The sequence below is a fragment of the Diachasmimorpha longicaudata genome, chromosome 5 (assembly GCF_034640455.1).
Source record: "Diachasmimorpha longicaudata isolate KC_UGA_2023 chromosome 5, iyDiaLong2, whole genome shotgun sequence".
NCBI classification, from domain to species: Eukaryota; Metazoa; Arthropoda; class Insecta; order Hymenoptera; family Braconidae; genus Diachasmimorpha; species Diachasmimorpha longicaudata.
The window spans coordinates 2,990,073-3,012,867 of NC_087229.1; the positions used below are offsets into that span (position 1 = coordinate 2,990,073).

The following is a 22,795-nucleotide window of genomic DNA, read 5'->3' on the forward strand; positions in this document are numbered from 1 at the left end:
AAAATCGGTGTGGACGTTGTTGTATTTGCAACAAGTCAAGGAATAACAAATAATAGGGGCCACGAACTGGACCATCAATGAGGAAGAAAAATTTATAAAATGGAAATAATAAAAAAAAGTTGACAAAATTATACGATGATTTCACTTGCTTTGTGGTGTTGGTTGTATTTAGATACAAACTCGGTCGCCAAATTTTCTATTTTTCTAATGGCATTACTGTGGATCCATTCCGAAACACACTACTACATTATTCTGTAGACAAAGTTGATGCATGAAAGACTTAAAAAAAATCTGTAGAATAATAAATAAATTTGAAATCATGTAAACGCTACAAAGTTTCATTTATTCACACTATAACAGTTATGTACATTAAAAATGGAAAGGAGTTACCTAATAATTCTAAAGTTTGCTCCATATCCCTATCTGCAAAATATCCAAAAAAGGAACAGATAAACGTACAAGAAATCAGAATCTAGAAATATGGATTGATTAAACAATCAAATGTTTCCATGAAGCCGATAAACCCATATGTCAAACCTCTGTAGAATAATAAGAAAACCTGTTTCACGTCATTCAGTTTTTCTAGATTATTCAAAACTAAATTTCGAATAATTTCATTAACTAAATTCCCAATTATCTCAAAAAATCGACTACGACTACTCATGACTTATCTGCAGTTATATTACGATATATATTCCTTGAAAAAATAATTTTTTATTCAACGTATTATACACAAAGCTGACGATAAAAAGTGTCGACATATATAAAAATGTTCACTTGATCCACAAATTTACCCTTAATATCCTATGCACGAAGATTGAGTAGTGGAGTGCCAGTAGCAGATAATTCCATTCTTAATTATTGCTACCCTCTCAGGAAGGAGTGGCTAAAAAATACACTCCACTGACAAAATTTCTAACCAAAAGTTTCTGACAATTCCCCCTTACTCCTCCACTCAGCAATAAATTGATAGGATAACATTCTGTTATTATCTCGTAAATCACACGAAGAAATTCAGAAAAAAATCGTCCGGTGATTTTATTTCTTCGGAAGTCAGTAGCAAGATGGAGAAACGTAACAATTTTAATTTGGCATTCTTGTTAACTGTTTATATATAGAGATGTACAAAAATTGTATGACATGTCACGCGATAATTAGTTGTTGATTGATCAAGGGCTCACTGCTGATTGGTAATCAATCAGCGATTTATCAATTAATGTGCTACCATTCAAGCTGACGTCCGGTGAACCGTTCATTAAATACCAATCGACGTGTCGACCACGGAAAACCAGTAAAAATGTCCAAGTGTGTGTAAAAGGAATTATTCCATAATTCATGATGACTTCATATTATGTCTTCTGAGATAGACTCTACGTGGCCGCCATAGTCCAACTAAATATAATATGACATTACTCAAAACTCATGTGAAAAGGCCTGTCCCATGACTGTAATCTGATGACTATAAATTTATCATTCTCACTTCTCTAATAGAGATCTCAAGGAGATGTGATTTCCGAACCTCACCAAAAAAGATTGCTCATCGAATAACGCGTTGTCATTAAATAATAGTTCTATTTAAGACAATTCCGAACTTTCTGGGTGAACATTTTTCTGACCTGGTAACAGATATTTAAGAATTTTCAAGCCGAGCGTGTCTAGACATAAGTAATGACGTTCTAAAAAAATATCGTTGCTTTCCATACACCCAGTCCAACATGAAATGTCTTCCAATCAATCATCAGTAACTCCAAGCCCGCAGTATCTACATCCATACCTCAAAACCTTCTCAACCTGCTCAATCGCGCCCAAAAATGGCACCAAGTGACATTCAACCTCGACTATTCACCCTGTCTTCCCTCTCCATTCCTACCTATATAGCCTACTACTACGTCGTCGTAAAAATCTTCGTCCCCTCAGGTAATATTACCTCGTCATCCACATCAGTCAATGTAACTGTCAGAGGTAATATCAGCGGCATAAGAATTTCCTGATGCTGAAGAACCTGATGGCCCACCTGATCGGGCTGTCTGGTAATAGTAATAGTCTTAATATTCTTATTCTGCACAACTTGCATGGTAGGTCCCATCGCCGGACCCAATCTGATTGTTTGTGCCTGATTCTGCTGTTGAATTTGCACTTGTTGAACTTGCTGAACTTGTTGCACTTGCTGGACAGTCTGGACCTGCTGAACTTCGTGAATCTCTTGAACTCCTTGATTATCAATCACAACCGTCTGAATTTCCTGACTTTGTACTTGCATTTGGGCCTGTGCTTGTCCTTGTCCTGGCGCCTGTCCCTGCACCTGCCTTCCCTGATTCTGCAGAAGATTCTGTTTACATCTCTTAGAATGTGCATATCTGCTCCCATTATTATTAAACCTTCGATCGCACGTAGGACAGGCATACGGCCTCTGTCCAGTGTGAATAAACACATGCTCCTTCAACGATTTGAGCCTCCTGAAATTCTTAGGACAGTATTTACAGTGGTACTTGGCCTCACCAGTGTGAGAAGTGAGATGATTAGCTAGAGTGTCAGCCCTGGCGAAGGCCCTCGAGCAATACTGACAGCTGTAGGGCCTCTCCTGAGTGTGAGTTCTCATATGCATCTTCAAATATGCATTCGTCGTGAAAGGCCTAGCACAGACCTCACAAACGTAAGGTTTTATTCCATTATGCGCTCTGAGATGAGCCACCAGGGTTGTTGACTGAGTGAAACTCTTGGAGCATATTTCGCAGAGGAACCTCTTCGACGTGGAATCAGTGTCCTTGTTTTTTTTAAATGGTCTCTCATGCTTAGTCAAGTGTGCAGTCAGCTGCTCCTCCTTTATGAACCTCTTGGGGCACCTAGTGCACTTGTAAGGCTTCACCATGTTGTGTTTGGCCACGTGAATCTTCAGATGTTCTCTTCTGTAGAACTTTTTGGGACAGATATCGCAGAGGTACTTCTTTCCCTCGTGTACCTGAATGTGCCTCAACAGCCCTTTTCTGGAGGTATACTGTTTGTTGCATTCAGTGCACTCCAGCCCAACAATATCAGTCCTTCGTTTTCTTGCTATTTTCTCCCCTGACTTGCGATCTTCACTACTGGGTTCCAGCTCTCTCAAGTCCTCCTCTGTCAGAATTCCCTCGTCCACGTGTTTGGCTCGATGCTCTTTCAGAATTTCGTTGTTCTCGAAAGTGTCCCCACAGATGTTGCACTTCCTCACTTGATCTGGATTCTTCTCAGAGCACTTATCGTAGTGAGCTTTGAGCTTGTCCTTTCTGTAGAATTTCACATTGCAAATGTCGCACTCAAAGTTTGGTTCTTCGTGAAGTAGTTGGTGTCTTAGTAAAGACTTTTTCGTGCTGTAACGCTTCTTGCAAGTTGTACACTCGTGAGTGTCCATTGGCCAGTCCAGGCCACTCTCAAAGTCATCATCGGAGTTGTCGTCGAAATCCCTGGGGAAAGGAACGCCACAGGTTCTTTGCAACGAGCCTAGATCGTTCTGCTTAGCCTTCAATTGACTTAAATCTGGTTTTTCATCCTTCAAGTGCAGCTCCATGTGTCGCAATAGATACTGCTTGGAGCTACATCTCTTCCCGCATGTAGCACATTCTAAGTCCCTTCGATTCGTTCGCTTTGAGAATTTGTCATTGGACTTTTGGTCCTCCCCGAAATCTTCACCATCCTCCTGATCAGAATCTTCTAGACCATCCTCGGTTTTTATTTTATCTATTATCTTCTGTGCAGCTTTAGCCGCTACTCGTTTTATCCTCTTATTAGGGTCGTACTCCTCCCCCTGATGTATTGTCTTGTGATTAGTTGCGATCAAATGATTTCGAAGTGTGAGTTCGTTACTGAAGACTTTACCGCACTGTGTACACTTGAAGAATTTGCTCTTCGAATGCTGTTCAGCGTGTTTCCGCAAGTGTTCCTTCTTCGTGAACTCTTGATTGCAAAGCTTGCATCTGTACTTGGTACGCTCGTGGGAATCCATGTGTTTTATCAAAAGTTTCTTCGACATGAAGGTCATGGAGCAGATTCGACACGTCAAATCCTTATCATCTGATTCTATTTTATTCAGCAACGTCTCTTCGTAGTCTTTGGTACAGATGTTGGAGAGTTCGTTACGAAGATCTTGCTCGGAGAGGACTCCCTCCATGACGTGTGTAGCGCAATGATCTTTCAGTTTTTCTGATGACTCGAATTCCAAGGAACAGATGTTACATCTTTCTCCCTCTGTCCGATTGTGGTGGAGAGTGTGACGTTGAAGATCTGTCTTTGATGGGAATTTTTCATGACACTTGGCGCAAGGAAAAATCTCTTGAGTCGAGTCTACTCCCTCGATCTTCATGGGACGATCAGGCTCGTTACGACTCTCCGGTCTTTCGTTGGAAATCACCTCAAAGGTCTCGGTGTTGTCGAAACCCTCAGAGTCCGAGTCCTCGAAGTTTGACTCTTGTTTTATTTCATCCTCGTTCTTCTCGTGCTGCTTGATGTGCTTGTTGAAGGAGATCACGTAGAGGTACTCTTTACCACAATAGGGACATTTGTTGGCTTTCTTTCCCGAGGGTTGGGACTTCACGGGGGGACTGTCGAGTTTCTGAATCTTCTCCGGGGTCTTCTTCAGAGACAGTGTCTTGCGAACTTCTTCATGAGAATGCATGTGTTCTTTCAAGATAACTTTAGACACGAATTGTTTGTCGCAGAAGTAACACATGAAAAATATTTTATCTGATTTTTCTTCGTCGAACTGCTTCAATCTACTGCTCAGGTTGAGATTCTCAAAGTAATTGTCTTCTGAAGAGTTTTGGTCCGAGTCCTTTCGAGATCTTTTAGTTATCAAAGGTACGATCTCTGTCTCCAGGGATTCTGGCTCCTGTGGCTTAAGATCGAGTTCCTGGGGGATTTCCTGCTCCGGTTGCTGATGCAACTCTTGATTGTGAGGTTCATCCTGAGCGATTTCGACCTCCTCATGGTCTTCTTCGTCCTCCAGCATCAAAGTAGGAAAATCCTGAGAACCACTGTCATCGTTATCTTCTTGCATGAGTTCCTGTTCCTGTTCATTCGTCAGACTGTAGCCCTGTTGGATCATGTAATTGTGCTCATCGATGGTCATTTCCCCTGGGTTGAGCCCTTCCGTCTTCACGGTGTCGTCATTATCAGGGGACATGATTTGATGGTCACAGGAATCGTCGAGGTAGTCTTCTTGGGACTCAAGCAGACTTTCCTTGAGAGAGGGTCCTTGGATTTGGTGGTGGACAAGTTGATGGGAGTGAGACTCCTCCTGGAGCATTCTGGAGTGGTTGAGAACGTGATGATCTTGCTCGGCAAGCTTCTCTACTTCCAGAAGCGCCAAGTGGTCCTTCAGGAGCGATGATTTCTCAGAATCGGACACGTTTAGGGCCTCTGATGTTGTATCGTACTGCGTATCAACATCGAGCTGTGGCACTTCCTCGTGCCGATCGTTCTCCAAGTGAACTTCAACCTCATTGAAAAAGAGCTCTTCTTTTATGTTGAGACCGTCGTAACGCTCACGGAGGACGTTGTCGGCCTGCTCCACCTGGAGTTTGAACTCGTAGGCGGACTCAAGCTTCTCTGCACAGTCGCAGCAGACTTGACAGGGGAGACCATCACCTTGAATCATCTGAAATAAAGGTCGGGATGATAGAGAGATTTTTTTAAGGCTTGTTAAATTGATTTATTTATACGATTCGAGTTTATTTGAATTTCCGTCGATTTCGGTTTAAAAACAAAATTCATTGAATTCCATCTATTCCTGTCTCATTTTCTCTGTTCACATTAATTTCTCTCTTCCTAAAGACCTAGGTATCATGACAACCGAATAAAAACAGGAGTAAAGAGTCCCAAGAATCATTTTTTCCTAAAGACATTGACCTCAATCATCTCGAGATGTGGAACCATAACATTCAGAAAAATGTCTAAGTAATCCGGAATCAGGTGTTCCAGACAAACCACCGACATTCCATTAACACTACCTCCCCCACCTCCTTACCTTGACACTCGCGAAGCTCATAGCCTTGTTCGAGAGCGACACGACCTCATCATTTCCAAACAAATCTCTCATCATGAGGTTCCCGTGTAAACATACACGACATATTCCCACCGCTGATTCAACAGGCTCATCGTCTGCTGACGGCTCCGACGTATCAATACCCACGGCGTCCATGTTTTGTTTGGAGTGGATACGGGCCTGGCCGTTCCACCCACCACCTACAATTATTTTCCTCTCGCACCTTCCTGAATCCCCGAGAGATTCAATGGACAATTCGCAAGATCGTAATTTATCTCGAAAAAAATCACTCAAAAGGATCTTAATCACTGTTACGAAGAGAAAAAATGTGCTCCTCACGTCGTGTTTTGGGCGATTTTTGCCCCCCGAAAGTTCTCGCTACTGGCGCCCCACAGTGGTCGCATTATTTGGCGTTGTTTCGATTAATCGAAGGGGACATTGCGATTGTCGCTAACTTCAGGTGATTTATCTTGACCGGTTCCTTTTGACGGCGATTCCGCTTCATTTGTGTGGTTAGCGTCATATTTTTCGCTATTTCACCACAATCATGGCCAAATTCGACTTGACATCAAAGATAGGACAGTATTTGGACCGGCACTTGGTGTTTCCACTGCTGGAGTTCCTCTCGGCTAAGGAGGTGAGCTAGTTTTTCGATTCCGGAGTTACATGTGACTTTGAGGTTATGCGTATGGCATGTACAACTTATGGATGCTCAGTAGCTGAATTTTAGAGAGGATTACTCCGTTGGAGATGTTTTGTGATTATACGTGGCATTATCGTGACACTTCAATCAGGGTAGAGTCGGATAAAATGATAAAACCCTATTTTTCTGTTCCACATTTGAAATTGTTGTGGGCCACAAACATGGGCGGCAGAAAAAAATAATGAGATTGCTAAGGATTTTGTCATAACCGGCTTTTCAGATTTATGATGAGAATGAATTACTACACGCCAAGCTAGCTATTCTCAGCAAAACCAATATGATCGATTATGCTATCGATATCAGAATGCAGTTGTATCCAGATGTGGAAGTTCCCGAGGTATTTAATTATTTTTCGCCTGATGACTTGGTTCATTTATTGATGAGAGGGGGTTTGTTATTCTAATGGTTTTAATTTATGTCAGACATTGAAGTCTCGTCGTGCTGAAGTTGTGCAAGAACTCGGAGTTCTCCAGAACAGCGTATCAGTTGTTGTATCGATTATGAACAACGAAAAGGCGATGAAAAAAATGGAGGAAATGAGGGATTCAAAAGCCTTGAATAACTATTTGACACAAGAATTGGACTTCCAAATTGAGATGTTGGATAATCTTGTGAAATTAGCCAAATACAGATACGAGTGTGGAAATTATTCCATCACAACATCGTATTTGTACTTCTACATGCTCATTATGCCACCCACAGACAAGGTATATTATTTATTTGCAAAATTCATAAACGAAAAATGAATTGTTCAAGGTCTAAATTGCAGACCTGGACATAAAAATAAATTCATGCGAGTTCCCAGTTAACACAGTGCATTAAAATCATCTTTTAGAACTACTTGAACGTGCTCTGGGGTAAGTTGGCTTCCGAAATTCTCGCTCAGAACTGGGATACAGCTTTGGAGGACGTGAACAAATTGCGAGAGCACATCGACAGCAATGCCATCGGCAATTCTCTCCAAGTTCTCCAGCAGCGAACCTGGTTGATCCACTGGAGTCTTTTCGTGTTCTTTAACCACGCAAAAGGCCGGGACTTGATAATCGATATGTTTCTATACCGATCCCACTACCTCAACGCCATCCAGACCATGTGCCCCCACATTCTGCGGTACTTAGCTGCTGCTGTCATTGTCAACCGCTCTAGACGTTCCATTTTGAAGGATCTCGTCAAGGTCATCCAGCAGGAGTCTTACACGTATCGCGATCCAATCACAGAGTTCCTAGAGCATCTCTACGTGAACTTTGACTTTGCTGGCGCACGCCAGAAACTTCAGGAGTGCCAGACGGTCGTCTTCAACGACTTCTTCCTTATTGCTCTGCTCAATGAGTTCGTGGAGAACGCGAGGCTCATGATCTTTGAGACCTTCTGCAGGATTCACCAGTGCATCTCCATCGGTATGCTCGCGGAGAAGCTCAACATGAAGGCTGACGTTGCTGAATGCTGGATCGTCAACCTCATTCGCAATGCCAGGCTCGATGCTAAAATCGACAGCAAACTGGGACATGTTGTGATGGGAGGACAGCCCGCTTCACGTTATCAACAGCTTGTGGAGAAGATTGAGACACTGAGTGTTAGGAGCGAAGCCCTGGAGAATCTTATTGAGAGGAAGTTGAAAGCTAAAAATCAGGAACCTATCAGCATCGTGTGGAATTAAGGGAAAAGGTCTAGATCTTGTTACCTAATGAATTAATTTAATATTCATGATGTGGAAACCAAGAAAGAATGACGATTGGCTTAAGCCAATCGTGATGTTACAGATAAAAATTCTTTTACAGATAAAAATTCTTTTATCTGTAAAAGAATAAAAAAAATTCTTTTATTAATAAAAGAATTTTTATCTGTAACATCAAATATGTTGGGGAGGAGGGGGGACGCGCCATGGGTTGGGGTATATGGGTAAGTGCATTAAACAAACATTTCTTGATTGAAATTTTGTCTTTTATAGGAAGGCTTGCGCCGGTTCTTGAGGCAACTCTTGATTGTGAGCTTCATCCTTAGTAATTTCAACCTCCTCATGGTCTTCTTCGTCCTCCAGCATTCAAGTGGGAAAGTACTGGGCACCACTGTCATCGTTATCTTCCTGCATGACTTCTTGCTTCTCTTCATTCGTCAGACTGTATCCCCGGTGAATCAGGTACTTCTGCTCATCGATGGTCGTTTCCCCAGGGTTAAGCCGTTCCGTCTTCATCACGAATTGTCGACGTTGACCTTTTGGGACTCGAGCAGACTCTCCTTGAGAGAGGATCCTTGGATTTGGTGGTGAACAAGTTGATGGGAGTGAGATTCCTCCTGGAGCATTCTGGAGTGGTTGAGAACGTGATGATGTTGCGCGACAAGCTTCTCTACTTCCAGGAGCGATGATTTCTTAGAATCGTACACGTTTAGGGCCTCTGATGTTGTATCGTACTGGGTATTAACATCGAACTGTGGCACTTCCTCGTGCCAATCGTCCTCCAAGTGAACGTCCACCTCATTGCAAAAGAGCTCTTCTTTTATGTTGAGACCCTCATAACGTTCACGGAGGACGCTGTCTGCCTGCTCCCCATGGAGTTTGAACTCATCGGCGGACGCAAACTTCTCTATACAGTCACAGCAAACTTGACTGGGGAGACCCGTCACCTTGAATCATCCGAAATGAAAGTTGGGATGATAGAGAGATTTTTTTGGAGCTTGTTAAATTAATTTATTTATGTTATTCAAGTTTATTTGAATTTCTGTCGATTCCTCTTTTAAAAATAAAAGTCATTGAATTTGATCTATTCCTGCCTCGTTTTTTTTTTGCAAAAGCAATTATATTAGGAATCCAAAACATTATTCAATATATCATTTGTACAGGCGAAAAATTTCTTCATCCATAGCTAGAAATGAAAAAAACATTTTTTTTTTTGTAATAGAAGGGTAGACCTCAATTAATATTCTTCCCTACTTTTTGCCCCTTCATTCTTTTATTTTTCTGGCATCGCATTGAAAATATTGAATTCTGACGAGTCATGCATTTTTACACCGATTGGTATGAGATGTTGACTCGAAGAAGTGAATGTTTACGAAGCGAATAATGTTTTTCAATTGAAAGTTGCACTTTGGCTACAAGTTTGCCACTTTGGTAACGACATAATATTTTAAGGAAATATTTTCCAGAAACGATTTATAACAGGACGTTTGTAGTAGAGCTACATAATCATGAAAAAAACAACTCATCAATTTAATTTCTCTCTTCCTAAAGACCTACGTGTCAGTACCTTTAAGACCGACGTATTTTAATCTCTATTCCCACGAAAAAGAATGTACTCCTCAAGTTGTGTTTTGGATGATTTTTCCCTCCGAAAGTTCGCGCTACTGGCGCCCCACAGTGGTTCCATTGTTGGGGATGTTTCGATTAATCGAATGGGACATTGCGATTGTTGTTAACTTCAGGTGATTCATCGCGACCGCTGCCTTGACGGGTTCCTTTTGACGGTGTTCTCACCTCGTTTGTGTTATTAGCATCATATTTTTGACTATTTCACCGCAATCATGGCCAAATTTGATTTGACATCGAAGATAGGACAGTATTTGGATCGACACTTGGTATTTCCACTGCTGGAGTTCCTCTCGGCTAAGGAGGTGAGCTAGTTTTTTGGTTCCGGCATAACATGTGGCGTTGAGGTTATGCGTATGGCATGTGTAGCTGATGGATGCTCAGTGGCTGAATTTTAGGGAGGATTATTATGTTCGAAATGTTTTCTGTTTATACGTGGCATTATTGTGACACTTGAGTCAGGATAGAGTCGGACTTGTGAAGACAATATTGTTGTTGATGTGATTTTTTCTGAGTGAATGGTTCGCACGAAAACGTTAGATCTGTTTGGGGAAAGTGGAATTTTAAATAAAAATGTTCCATTGACATTTTGCTTTATTCTCGTTGGCTTTTGTACTCCTGTGAACATTGTGGGCATTGGTAGGACCATAAAAAATTTCAAACAATGAGGACAATATATGGAACTAGGGAATGACTAGGGGAAATCCACCAAATATAATCATTTTGTCACATAAAGTCATAAAAATTGAATTTTTTTGTTGTGTGATTAAAATTGTTATGGGCTAAAAAATGGGCTGCATTTTTGGGATTGAGATGGGATTTTTAATAATTTTGTAATAACCTACTTTTCAGATTTATGATGAAAATGAATTGCTACACGCCAAGCTAGCTATTCTCAGCAAAACCAATATGATCGATTATGCTATCGATATCAGAATGCAGTTGTATCCAGATGTGGAAGTTCCCGAGGTATTTAACTAGTTTTCAATTGATGGATTGGTTCATTTATTGATGAAAGTGGCATTGTTATTCTACTGGTTCTAATTGATTTCAGACATTGAAGTCTCGTCGTGCTGAAGTTGTGCAGGAACTCGGAGTTCTCCAGAACAGCGTATCAGTTGTTGTATCGATTATGAACAACGAAAAGGCGATGAAAAAAATGGAGGAAATGAGGGATTCAAAAGCCTTGAATAACTATTTGACACAAGAATTGGACTTCCAAATTGAGATGTTGGATAATCTTGTGAAATTAGCCAAATACAGATACGAGTGTGGAAACTATTCTATCACAACATCGTATTTGTACTTCTACATGCTCATTATGCCATCCACAGACAAGGTATATTATTTATTTGCAAAATTCATAAACGAAAAATGAATTGTTCAAGGTCTAAATTGCAGACCTGAACATAAAAATAAATTCATGCGAGTTCCCAGTTAACACAGTGCATTAAAATCGTCTTTTAGAATTACTTGAACGTGCTCTGGGGTAAGTTGGCTTCCGAAATTCTCGCTCAGAACTGGGATACAGCTTTGGAGGACGTGAACAAATTGCGAGAGTACATCGACAGCAATGCGATCGGCAATTCTCTCCAAGTTCTCCAGCAGCGAACCTGGTTGATCCACTGGAGTCTCTTCGTGTTCTTTAACCACGCAAAAGGCCGAGACTTGATAATCGAAATGTTTCTGCACCGACCCCACTACCTCAACGCCATCCAGACCATGTGCCCTCACATTCTGCGGTACTTAGCTGCTGCTGTCATTGTCAACCGCTCCAGACGTTCCATTTTAAAGGAGCTTGTAAGGGTCATCCAACAGGAGTCTTACACGTATCGCGATCCAATCACAGAGTTCGTAGAGCATCTCTACGTGAACTTTGATTTTGATGGCGCACGCCAGAAACTTCAGGAGTGCCAGACGGTCGTCTTCAACGACTTCTTCCTTATTGCTCTGCTCAATGAATTCGTGGAGAACGCAAGGCTCATGATCTTTGAGACCTTCTGCAGGATCCACCAGTGCATCTCCATTGGTATGCTCGCGGAGAAGCTCAACATGAAAGCAGATGTTGCTGAATGCTGGATCGTCAACCTCATTCGCAATGCCAGGCTCGATGCTAAAATCGACAGCAAACTGGGACATGTTGTGATGGGAGGACAGCCCGCTTCACCTTATCATCAGCTTGTGGAAAAGATTGAGACACTGGGTGTCAGGAGCGAAGCTTTGGAGAACCTCATCGAGAGGAAGTTGAAAGCTAAAAATCAGGAACCTGTTAGCATAGTGTGGAATTAAGGTAAAAGGTCGAGATTTTGTTACCTGATGAATTAATTTAATATTCATTATGTGGAATCCAGGAAAGAATGAAGATTGGCTTAATAAAAGAATTTTTATCTCTAACATCGTACATCTGTATTTTGGGGGGGGGGGTGCCATAAGTTTGGGTTATATGGGTAAGTACATTAAACGAACATTTCTGGATTGCTATTTTGTCGTTTCTAGAAGAGCTTGATTTTTTTTCGATGGAATGATTTGTGTCCGAGACAAAATGATTAAATTCCTTGAATAGCCTTCACATTCGACTTGAGGAAAAAATCGCCAGGCGCAGTTAGGGGCTTCAATTGTCATGAATAGAGCTTTCGAAAAATTTGTGTTTCTTCTAAAAATGTATGGGATAACTCGTTGCAAAGGTAAATATGGGAATTATGTCAACAGAAACGATTTTTGTGGACCTTTCACCTTTTATTCTGATTTTTCAATTTTTATTATTCAAAATTCAATAGTTCAACTCAGCATAAAAATACAAAATATGTTATTTCGATTAATAATACAAAGGAAGGCGACATTGAATTATCTAGATTGAATCATAACGTTTTTTTGATGCGTATTGTCAAAAGTTTTATCTGTCCTTTTTCTTTCATCACTTTTACGCTTAAAATGGTTTATCATTTTGGCGATTGAATCGTGAATAAACGGATATTTTTGGATAAATTTCTTCTATGCTGGATAACAGGAAAAACAATCTACGATTGAAAAAAAAGTATATCACATAAAGTTTTGAACACTCTGTTGTACCTTAATTCAGAACATTCGTGCTCGTTGATGATTTCTCCGAGGGAACTCACGGGTTTTAAAGGAAAGTGGCATAAGACATATTCCCGTAGCTCAGTTGATTGTGGGCGATAATGATGCCCAGTTTCTTCTCAAACTAAATTAGAAAATCTTTCAGTACAACTTCTTAAGCATAATAAAAAAAAATAGTTGATCAATTCATCTCTCAGAGATCTAAAAAAACTAAATAAATTCTACTCCATATAAGCGCTATTGAAATATCATCAAAAGAAAGGAAAAAATCAGTCTCTGAGTTGCAAAAAAAAACAATTTTTCACCGCTCATGATCTTCGATAAACGTTAAGTAAAATACTGCTGCCATATCCCTAATGAGCTACACGTCTAGATTGAGATCTTCCTCCTCGTCTTTCTCTTCATCACCCAATTCTATGCTCTCTCTCTCCGCTCCGCTGACAAAATGACATCCAGTATAACTGTCGTTTCTAACACAGTACATGATCACACTTCTCCAGTAAGGATCTCCCTTCAGCAGGTTTGGATTCCCGAGGATGATTAACAGGGCCCTAGCTCTGGTGATAGCAACATTCAGCCTTCTAGGAGAGGCCACGAATCCGAGTGCGTGTTTAACATCATCTCCCACGAAATCCCTCCCAGACCTGACAGCAGACAGTATGATAATCTTTCTCTCCTGTCCCTGAAACTCTTCGACACTGCCGATCTTGGGGACCGTCACATCCAGCTCCATCAACAATCCTCTGATCCTTTTGACTTGCTTCTGATAGGGAGCAATGACCCCAACGTCCTCGCCCCTGACTCCAGCCTCATAAAGCTTCAGCAAGTACAGATAAACTTGCGTAGCTTCTGCAGGATTATACCAACTGGGGCTGTCTGCGTCCTGTTTGTCTTCTCCATTAACTCCATGAAATACGATAGCAGGAGGTTTCCTCGGTCCTCTCTCAGGGAGGTCCTCCCTCAGGGCTTCCAAAAGATTAGCTTCATCGCTGTCAATAGCAGACAGACTCGCTTGAAGTTCGGAATCATAGAAAAGGGTATTTGGAAGTTGCAGGATCTCTGGAAGACTCCGATAATTGATGATCAATTTGGTCACTAATCTGGGGTCGAATCCTCGTGTAAATCCTTCCGGATCCCTTTGATAAGGGAATTGCTGGAGTAATCTCACGAGAAAGGACTCCCCCAGTCCAAAGGAGGAGCCGAACCTGCTGTTAACCACAGGCCCTAGCTGCATAGGATCCCCAGCGAGGATGATCTGTCCTTGATGAGCCTCGATCAAGGTCAGGGGGACCATTATCTCGGGCTCTGTTGCCTGCCCAGCCTCGTCCACGAGGATGTGGGAGAAATGACCGCGGGGGAAGCCCATGTGGTACAATTGCCCCAATGCTATGCAAGTTCCAATCGTTATCCGGTGCCTACCAAGGACGCTGGTCGTGCTGTTTACCTTAGGGCCCTCACCGTAGTGTCTGGAACGTCCAACTGAACTCTCTGAGGCTAAGTTTCCAGTTGCGCAATAGGGGAGCAGTCTCTCGGGAATGGAATCGTCTTGGAGGCAGTGGTGGGCAATCAGCCTCACTAGATCTCCAGGTTTCAAGACACCGGAGTCCAGCAGACGCTCTGCGATGAGGTTCGCTGAGGAATTGGAGGGCGTGGCGATGAGCAAACGACTCTGGGGAAGTGTCACCAGGATCTGGAGAATCGCCTCGCAAAGTGTGATGGTTTTTCCTGTCCCTGGGGGTCCGAAGATCACATAAGGGAGGGGACGAGCCGTACCCATGAGGATATTCCTTACAGCCATTTTCTGGTGAGGGTTTAGGGACTTGTTGAACCATACGAGTTTTCTTCGTTTGAGACCTGTAGTTGGAGGGATTCCAGAAGTGTTCAGAGCGCCTTTGAAGACCGTTTTGGGGTCTTGGTTGTATGAAGATGTTGGAAGTTTTATTTGTGATACTCTCTGATGATTTTCCACGGAACCATTCGGATCGTGATGAGTGGAGTCGTCAGCGTCTGTTTGTACATTGACCCCTTCGAGTCTTATGTGAGGTTTTTCGTCATTGAGTGAAGTCGAGGACCATACGTCAATCATTGTCTCACCCTGATTGACAGTAACATTTTCAGTTAGTGGTGTCAATGGTATGTTCTTGACTTCTTCTTCCATTTCAATCTCCTGAAGAATCAACTGAGGCTCCTTCTCCTTAACACACGTTGGGAACAAAATCTCCCTCGTCAGATTCTCCACTGCTAGATCGACAGCATTATGACACTTGGAGATCGATGAATAAGAGCTCTTGAACGTCACTTGGCAGTCCTCACCATGATAATTATCATGGAACCTCTGATTGAACTTCATAAACACCTCGCAGCTGGTTACCTTATGGATGCATCCTTCATATTTAAAAGCGCCCTTGGACGAGTCCCACCTGAAGGACACCACAGCCTTGTCCCCAATCATCAACGAGGGTCTTTTTTCGGATAGCCCTGGAACTTCTAAGGATAGAAACTCGTCCCTGGCCCTGAGGATCGCGTTTTCCATGTCGTACTTCTGCATATCAATGCTCAAGCTTATCTCCTCAAGGTATAGAAGATTGTGAAAACGATTTCTGTAGTTGTTGATTGTCAGTCCCTCACTGAGACAAGGAATCTCCTCCGCAAGAGTTACTTCAGCTTCATTCTGGGGCGGTCTCTCATTGATAATCGGCAGGATCATGTCCCATAGTCTATTGGGCACCTTGAAAGTTCTCTGTTTGACCGCCATAAAGTTTACGGGTTTATGGGGTCTCACACCGGGAATGTAATTCTCCTGATCACAGTCGTCTCTTCTGACAATGAATTTGCCTCTGCTCCCTCCAATGATCTCTGGAGAACCCGACGGCATTCTAGCATTAACTGTTATCTTGAAATTCCTTCCAATCTTGAATCCGCTGAACGAGAAAATGAAAAGTTCCTCGGTACACCCCACGAATTTAGCTTTGGCCTTGAAGATAAATCGAAGGGTTTGGGTGGGATTTATCGTTTGTGTCTGGTCAATTTTAGGGGACAGTAGCGTCAACTGGGACTGAGACTTCTTGGACATGAAGATCCCCCTGTAGAATATCTGAGGATACGCCCCAGAATTCTTGACAACTACCTCAAGTGTTTTCTCTTCACCGACTTCGAGGAAAAGGTCCAAGTCTTCCGAAACGCTCACTCCATTTTTGTTCCTCATCAATAAATCTAGATCTTCCAGAGCTTTCAGAGCTCGGTTTTCCTCAGATTTATCACAGATGTTGTTGATTTGGAGGGGCACCACGGAGAGGCACCGCCAGGTGTACTTCCCCTGGTCGCTCTCGATGCAGTCGCAGACGACTTTGTCTCCAACTGAAGGAATGTACCCAGGTTGACACGAGATCTTTGAGAAGATGATATCGTGTTCGACTCCTCCTGTTCCTGTTTTAGCATCGAAATGGCTGATGTTTCCGATTTTCAAATCGCATCTTAGTGGCTGGAGTTTTTCAACCTCGAGGACGATTCCCCCAAGGTCTGGGGACTGCTCATCAACTTCAACGAATGACTCAACTCTCACCCAATCTCCCACGTATGGAACGAAGGTAGAGTCGATGCTGTCCAGGTTGATGGCGATGTTCAGAGGCTCCAGGAAAACAAGTCTGCCCTCTCGTTTGATGACCTTGGCGACGATTGCTTTCTTCATCAGCTGGTTCTGAACGACTGGTGTTTGGATTTTCTCTACGACATCATCCCAGGCACTGTCATAGATACTCAGGATTCGCCTGACCTTGATTTCATCCTGCGGGGATTTCTGATAAGCCAGATAATGTACCTTGGTTCCCACTTGGAGGTTGGAGATATCGCAGCTGGTCAGTTCGCTGAAGTAAACGTCGTCGATGAGGACATTTTCGCTGGTGATGGAGGTGACGGTTCCTGTCTTGTAGAAACAGCCAGTAATGGGAACTGGGGAGACCTCCTGGGGGTCGAGGGCATTGGAGGGAGCGAAGCTGTCGACTGCTTTGGAGAATTGGACGATGATCGAGTCGAGGTCTGGAATCGGAGGAGTCGGGATCAACAGGGATTTAAGGGAGCTGAGGATTGAAAACATTGTGGATGGCTGTCAAATGGTAGTTTTTTCAGAATGTTTAGGTTTTGCAGGATGCAGACGCAGGAACTGAGTGTCTGGATGTAGTTTTGCTGGGTCGAAACATAGTGAGTTTTTTATTGGTGATTTCAGAATGTTTTATAGTATCAGAACTAGATATTTCCTGAATCGCCACCTCGAATTTGCCTTTTATTTTTTTTTCATTTGTTACGGATTTTTCTCGGCGAATTTTGTTTTCCAAAATGTGTTTGTTTTTTTTTTAAATTAATGTGCAGAGGTTTCTTCCCAGGGGAGGAAGAGTTCTAGTCGTTCGGTGAATGAAATTATCTGTTCTTTGCATCAGAGATATTCATCTGTTGTTTAAAAAAATGTTTGAAAGAATTAAAGTAGTTCAGAAGGATTCCAAAATTATTCACGTCCCGTCGGGGAAGTGTATAATTATCTCAAAGGTTTGAACTGCTGCTTCTTCTTCTAGAGCAGTTCACCTATTTCATTCAGCCACGCTGATCATTTCAAACATCGAATACAACATTTAACAAATCGTGATGAAATTATGAGTAATGTCATCGGAAGATTTTATGTATTTTGACGAGTTTTAATTTATCAATATCTAGAATTGTTTTGAAGCTATTTGTAACCGTCAATAGCTTGATACCTCCACTCGGTTGCTTTGAGGTAATCCAATTCCTTTCGAAGCGAGGAGACTCGTTTGAGATGAAGTTCTTTTATCAGTTTCTTCTGCTGTTTCTGAACCTGCAGATCCCCTTTCATGTGGTTGAATATCTTTATCATCTGGGTACCGCTGGTCCCCGACGATGACAATCCAGAGTCCTGCGACTCACTTCTACCAGAGGAGTTACCTAGGGTTGGTGGAGAGAGCGTTGAGGAGTTCATTTCATTGAGTTTAGCCTTGAAAATAATTTTTTTTCGTCGTTTTAATGGGATGCGTGGGGTTCAGGAAAGATATTGGGGTTAGGTGGGAGACTTACCAGCACTACTAGGCATTGAAGAGTTGATTTATGATTTGTTAGAATTTCTTGATGTTAAAGAATTTTCTCGATCACCTTGGCTATATATTTGTGTATGAAAGTTTCGTAGTTTTATAAGTTTACTCAGTCGAGTTAAAGGACAAGAGCCAGGTAAGCAGTTTGTTGCCTCTAGAACAAACAAATATTTTAGTACTAAAAGTCCATTTGAGACCGCCACAAGCGTGAAAATGGAGACAGCACATTGACTCCACATTCAAACTTATGTAAGTAAATGCATGCAACAGCAATAAATAAATAGACGAAGTAAATTCACTGAAGTGAATAGCCATAAGGAATAAAAATTTCAAAAATAACCTCACAAATTGATCAATTTCGACACATGAGTGAGAAAAAAGGGAGATTGATGCGATTAAATGAGAAGAAATTTAAACAATTTCCACTCAATCAGTATCACTTAAAGTACATTCTGCAAATCGCGAATATCTTATCAAAGATTTTGCGCTTTTTCATCGACAATGAAGAGAGTTTAGGAGAAATCAGCAGGGCCAGTGGCGAGAGGGGAGAGGCCAAATTTTTGTAGCGGTGGCGTCTGAACTAATTTTGTAGCCAAAATTGTAGGTACAGCCAGCCAGGTCCAACTTTTGATTGATATGCTGCGAGAACGAAGAGGTTGAATTTTAAATGGAACATTAATGAAACTCATTCGCGATATACTCTGACATTGGGGAGACAGAGATAAAAAATTATTTTCCACATTTGTAGAACTTTTTATTATCGTGAATAGATTACCAGCAGATAACTCCCTTCCGCCTTTTCTGTCATAGTTGGACATCTTGTCTACAAAACTTGATGATAGTGGGTAAAGTATGAAATTTAGAACAGACAAGTGGCGAGATTTCAAATATTTGTAATGATTTTAGTCTCGACCATAACTTTAATTCTTATAGATTGCATGGAATGCATTTGATGGAACCAATCACTAGTTGAAACGCAATTGCCGTCGGGTCAGGGAGTGCAGACGACATTCGAGATATGATGCGATGCTACTCCGGCAAGATCACAGCCCTCAGTATCTTCATAATCTTCCTTTATTTAATTTCTCGGTGGTTTACGGAGAACACCGACGACTCCCTTGGTGAGAGATTTAATTTAAAAAACGGTAAGATTTCGAGATAGTCGTAATCATAATTCAGCATCACTTAAGGGGTATTAAATGGTTACTCTCATGTGAACGCCTATATTTTACCACTTTTTAGAAAATTTTTTTTTATGCGACAACAAACTTCAATCATGTTGAATTTTTAATATATTTTTATTTGTATTTTGAAATGTACGAAAAAAATTTTTTTTTTCGTTTTTGACATTTTTAACATATATTTTTTTTAAGTCAAAGCAGTCCCCAACAAAAAAAGGTAGTTCACTGGTCAAGGTGATATCGGCTGTTCATGTTGTCTGACATAAAAAAATCGAATGGATTATTATTCAGTAGATCTGTGGCTATCGTCCCTACCAAATATAATCAATTTCATTAAAAACAAAAAAAAATATCGAACTTCAAAAGAAAAATCACGAAAATCTCCTTCTTTTTCGTTACAAATCGTTTAAAAAAAATATGAAGATATTGTCGAAAATAAACAATTGTGGTAGGGACGATAACTATAAATGAGTAGAAGAACATATGTAAATTTTAAAGCAATCGGTTGAATACTTTTTCTTGTAGGACCTTGACCGTTTCCGAAAATGATGTTTCGAGAAAAACGCGTTTAAAGTTGAAAGCCTGGTAGACAATCGCTTACGACACGTCGGCGACTATGAGCTGTAACTTATCAAATACTATGAATTTCGGTCTGAATTTTTCACAGCATGTTTTCAATAGGTTTTACTGTCAAAATATAAAAAAAAATCGATTTTTCGAAGTGATCACATGAGAGTAACCCCTTAATACGATTTAGACATTCAGTAGAAAGCAGAAATATTAATAGCAGTCAAAAGTGAATTGTATTCACAATGACAATAGGCATCAGTCTTGAATTTTGGAATAAAAATTTGAAAATACACGCGATCGATGGAATGTTGTCAATATTATATATGTTCATTCCAACAGCATATTTTTAATTACAATTTATTAATTTTTAACGTTGCAGAATGGAGGAATGAATTTCTTGTTTGGAGTCCGAAATGCCACATGCTATCAGTGAATCCTTTGCATTCATCGATCACCCCTTATATAAAGAGACTCAAATTTGAACCATGTTCCAAGGGTCCTTTGCTGAGCTCCATAAAGCGTGATGTGAATGGATCATTTTCCCTCGTTATTGACGAAAAAATTTCTAAAAGTTACGCCGATCATGTCTGCTGCTGGGCACCAATCAGCAGACCTGTCCCTCAAAAACCTCTGGGGGAGTATCCGGACGATTTTATCGAGTGAGTATGCCTGAAGGACAAATTCACAACAATTTTTTGAAGTGCGTAATTATTATCATTCTTCTAAAAATTTGCATTTTCTTTCTATCGTTGTGCCCTTTAAACTTTGTCATGGAAAAGAGATATTTAATAACTACATGATCAGGCCCTTGGTATTGGCATCTCTTATGGAAAGGTTTGCAACGATTTGTTGTTGACAAAGAGATATACTTGGAACAATATTTTTTTTTTCTGTAGTACATTGTTGTTCATAGCTTCATATTTCATACTTCAGCTTGGGACAATGTCACGACTTCAAGAACAAATTCCAGCTCCCACCTGACCTAGAAATCGTGACTGTCTCCTGCCGACTCAACGAAAATCCAGGGAACAGCAAGAGTGAGCCTCTATACGAGAATATTCACTTCATCCTGAATCCCACGAAAATTTATAAGAGGAAAACATGGTCGCCTTGGAAACCAAACCACCCAAACCATCTAAAAGTAAAACGAAAACTTAGCATTCTAGTTCTCGGATTAGACAGCGTTTCCCGTTTGAACTTCAACCGATGTTTGCCAAAAACTAAGCACTACTTGACAGAGACCGGTTGGTTCACACTGAAAGGATACAACAAAGTGGGGGACAACACATTTCCAAACTTAATGGCGATCCTCACTGGTCAAAACAGCACACAGGCCGACACTAACTGCAATCCAACCCAGCCTTATGGCTTGGACAATTGTCCTTTTCTGTGGTCCAATTTCCGGAGAGCCGGATACGTTACGGCCTACGCTGAAGACATGGGTCCTACCAGCACCTTCAACTACCAAAAAACCGGATTTATTGATCCTCCAACTGACTACTACTTCCGATCCTATATGTTGGCTAGTGAAAAACTCCTGAAGACTCGAATAAGATTTGGTACTAAATACTGTTCAGGTCCTGAACTGGAAATCGATAGGGTTTTCGATAGTGCCTTCAGTTTTGCCAAGACATTTGTCGATTTTCCTTATTTTGGATTTTTCTGGACGAATACTGTGAGCCACAACGACGTCAATGGAGTTTCGACAGTGGACGATCACCTCCTGGAGATGTTCAAAAAATTTGAAAGTTCAGGCGTCATGAACAACACGTTGGTGGTGTTTTTGAGTGATCATGGAATGCGGTGGGGTGAAATGCGACAGACGTTCGTCGGCCGGTATGAGGAGAGACTGCCCTTTATTTATTTGAAATTGCCAGAGTGGATGAGAAAAAATTCCGATGTTGTGGAAACCCTCATACAAAATGAGCATCGTCTGACCTCACCCTACGATCTTTATGAGACGTTTCGTGAGGTTCTTGGAGAAGCTGGAGGCGAAGCAAATCGAAGCACCGGGTGCCCCACATGTCAGAGTTTATTTAAACCAGTGCCAAAGGTGAGAAGCTGCGGGGAAGCTGGTGTCTCGCCCCATTGGTGCACTTGCACAGCCTTTAAACCGTCGAGTACTGACGATGAAATTATCAAAGCGGGTGCTGAAGTGTTCGTTCAGCATGCTGATAAATCTATTGGGATCTATAAGGACAAAAAAGGAAGAAGACTTTGTGCCAAGCTTAGGATCAAGAAGATTCATAGAGTTGATAGGATTCTAGATTTTAGTAATTGGTCGGATAATTCCGCTGGCGTTGCATGGTATTTTTATTTAATAGAATTGACTCCTGGGAGCAGTATGTTTGAGGTGACCATTGGAATTCATGGTAATGGGAATTACAGTCTGTCTAATGACGAAATCAGTAGGATTGATTCGTATGGACCTACATCACAATGCCTACACGTCGAAGCAAAAAAATTTTGTCATTGCATTGATCCAGAGTCCTTTCCAGTATATAAATAGATATAAATGATTGATGGGAACAAAATTGCCAGTGATAATGGCACCTTTGTTGATCATAGTTTTGATCAAGGGTTTAATATTAATTTAAACATGGTTAAGAACATTAATTATTTTGATTAATTTATAACGGTATCGATATAGCTTCATTAGTCTCTCGAAATATTCTCAGGACATGTTACAATTATTATTTTCAGTTATCGAGAGTGTGTGGTAATTGTGGAGTGTGATTATTATAGAAACTAAGCACGAAAAATCTTACCCTTATTTTTATACGCAAATTCAAAGCTGCCATATATTTTTGAACATTCGTATTATACAAAATAAAAATTAAAAATTCCAAAGCCTTT

General features: G+C 41.2%; 5 protein-coding genes across 14 annotated transcripts; 3 read left to right on the forward strand and 2 right to left on the reverse strand.

The window, feature by feature from the left end:
* Nucleotides 1-322: 322 nt before the first annotated feature.
* Nucleotides 323-6,320, reverse strand: LOC135162751 (zinc finger protein 845-like). The gene is made up of 2 exons (XM_064121546.1): nucleotides 5,996-6,320; nucleotides 323-5,626 (listed from the first exon to the last, which is right to left on the reverse strand). The coding sequence occupies exons 1-2, from the start codon at nucleotides 6,167-6,169 to the stop codon at nucleotides 1,886-1,888; spliced, it is 3,915 nt and encodes a 1,304-aa protein (XP_063977616.1). The 5' UTR covers nucleotides 6,170-6,320; the 3' UTR covers nucleotides 323-1,885.
* Nucleotides 6,321-6,449: 129 nt separating this feature from the next.
* On the forward strand, nucleotides 6,450-9,478 carry LOC135162759 (eukaryotic translation initiation factor 3 subunit E-like). 3 transcript variants are annotated; one of them, XM_064121565.1, is made up of 5 exons: nucleotides 6,450-6,650; nucleotides 6,937-7,053; nucleotides 7,139-7,423; nucleotides 7,552-8,381; nucleotides 8,669-9,478. In XM_064121565.1, the coding sequence occupies exons 1-4, from the start codon at nucleotides 6,561-6,563 to the stop codon at nucleotides 8,371-8,373; spliced, it is 1,314 nt and encodes a 437-aa protein (XP_063977635.1). In that variant the 5' UTR covers nucleotides 6,450-6,560; the 3' UTR covers nucleotides 8,374-8,381; nucleotides 8,669-9,478. The 3 variants fall into 3 exon arrangements, with proteins under 3 accessions (XP_063977635.1, XP_063977634.1, XP_063977636.1); XM_064121564.1 differs by having other exon boundaries at nucleotides 6,453-6,650; nucleotides 8,665-9,478; XM_064121566.1 differs by having other exon boundaries at nucleotides 6,509-6,808; nucleotides 8,665-9,478.
* Nucleotides 9,479-10,134: 656 nt separating this feature from the next.
* Nucleotides 10,135-12,411, forward strand: LOC135162758 (eukaryotic translation initiation factor 3 subunit E-like). The gene is made up of 4 exons (XM_064121563.1): nucleotides 10,135-10,322; nucleotides 10,870-10,986; nucleotides 11,072-11,356; nucleotides 11,485-12,411. The coding sequence occupies exons 1-4, from the start codon at nucleotides 10,233-10,235 to the stop codon at nucleotides 12,304-12,306; spliced, it is 1,314 nt and encodes a 437-aa protein (XP_063977633.1). The 5' UTR covers nucleotides 10,135-10,232; the 3' UTR covers nucleotides 12,307-12,411.
* A 321-nt stretch (nucleotides 12,412-12,732) lies between these two features.
* Nucleotides 12,733-17,242, reverse strand: LOC135162752 (probable RNA helicase armi). The gene has a single exon (XM_064121547.1). It carries the CDS (start codon nucleotides 17,186-17,188, stop codon nucleotides 13,457-13,459), a length of 3,732 nt encoding a protein of 1,243 aa, XP_063977617.1. The 5' UTR covers nucleotides 17,189-17,242; the 3' UTR covers nucleotides 12,733-13,456.
* Nucleotides 17,243-18,231: 989 nt separating this feature from the next.
* On the forward strand, nucleotides 18,232-22,792 carry LOC135162754 (uncharacterized). Of its 8 annotated transcripts, none has more exons than XM_064121554.1 (5): nucleotides 18,232-18,324; nucleotides 18,999-19,033; nucleotides 19,122-19,333; nucleotides 20,319-20,598; nucleotides 20,873-22,792. In XM_064121554.1, exons 3-5 carry the CDS (start codon nucleotides 19,207-19,209, stop codon nucleotides 22,446-22,448), a joined length of 1,983 nt encoding a protein of 660 aa, XP_063977624.1. In that variant the 5' UTR covers nucleotides 18,232-18,324; nucleotides 18,999-19,033; nucleotides 19,122-19,206; the 3' UTR covers nucleotides 22,449-22,792. The 8 variants fall into 8 exon arrangements, with proteins under 8 accessions (XP_063977624.1, XP_063977625.1, XP_063977623.1 ...); XM_064121555.1 differs by having other exon boundaries at nucleotides 18,306-18,437; nucleotides 18,999-19,038; XM_064121553.1 differs by having other exon boundaries at nucleotides 18,306-18,437.
* The last annotated feature ends 3 nt before the right edge of the window (nucleotides 22,793-22,795 follow it).

What these genes read in the sequence shown, in the direction of transcription:
- LOC135162751 (XM_064121546.1), bottom strand. Translation starts at nt 6,169, where the DNA reads ATGGACGCCGTGGGTATTGATACGTCGGAGCCGTCAGCAGACGATGAG. An exon ending in TGAGCTTCGCGAGTGTCAAG is followed by an intron (nt 5,627 to 5,995) that starts GTAAGGAGGTGG and finishes CCTTTATTTCAG; the next exon opens with ATGATTCAAGGTGATGGTCT.
- LOC135162759 (XM_064121565.1), top strand. Translation starts at nt 6,561, where the DNA reads ATGGCCAAATTCGACTTGACATCAAAGATAGGACAGTATTTGGACCGG. An exon ending in AGTTCCTCTCGGCTAAGGAG is followed by an intron (nt 6,651 to 6,936) that starts GTGAGCTAGTTT and finishes CCGGCTTTTCAG; the next exon opens with ATTTATGATGAGAATGAATT. An exon ending in CAGATGTGGAAGTTCCCGAG is followed by an intron (nt 7,054 to 7,138) that starts GTATTTAATTAT and finishes AATTTATGTCAG; the next exon opens with ACATTGAAGTCTCGTCGTGC.
- LOC135162758 (XM_064121563.1), top strand. Translation starts at nt 10,233, where the DNA reads ATGGCCAAATTTGATTTGACATCGAAGATAGGACAGTATTTGGATCGA. An exon ending in AGTTCCTCTCGGCTAAGGAG is followed by an intron (nt 10,323 to 10,869) that starts GTGAGCTAGTTT and finishes CCTACTTTTCAG; the next exon opens with ATTTATGATGAAAATGAATT. An exon ending in TTATGCCATCCACAGACAAG is followed by an intron (nt 11,357 to 11,484) that starts GTATATTATTTA and finishes ATCGTCTTTTAG; the next exon opens with AATTACTTGAACGTGCTCTG.
- LOC135162752 (XM_064121547.1), bottom strand. Translation starts at nt 17,188, where the DNA reads ATGTTTTCAATCCTCAGCTCCCTTAAATCCCTGTTGATCCCGACTCCT.
- LOC135162754 (XM_064121554.1), top strand. Translation starts at nt 19,207, where the DNA reads ATGATGCGATGCTACTCCGGCAAGATCACAGCCCTCAGTATCTTCATA. An exon ending in GAGATTTAATTTAAAAAACG is followed by an intron (nt 19,334 to 20,318) that starts GTAAGATTTCGA and finishes TTAACGTTGCAG; the next exon opens with AATGGAGGAATGAATTTCTT. An exon ending in TATCCGGACGATTTTATCGA is followed by an intron (nt 20,599 to 20,872) that starts GTGAGTATGCCT and finishes TTCATACTTCAG; the next exon opens with CTTGGGACAATGTCACGACT.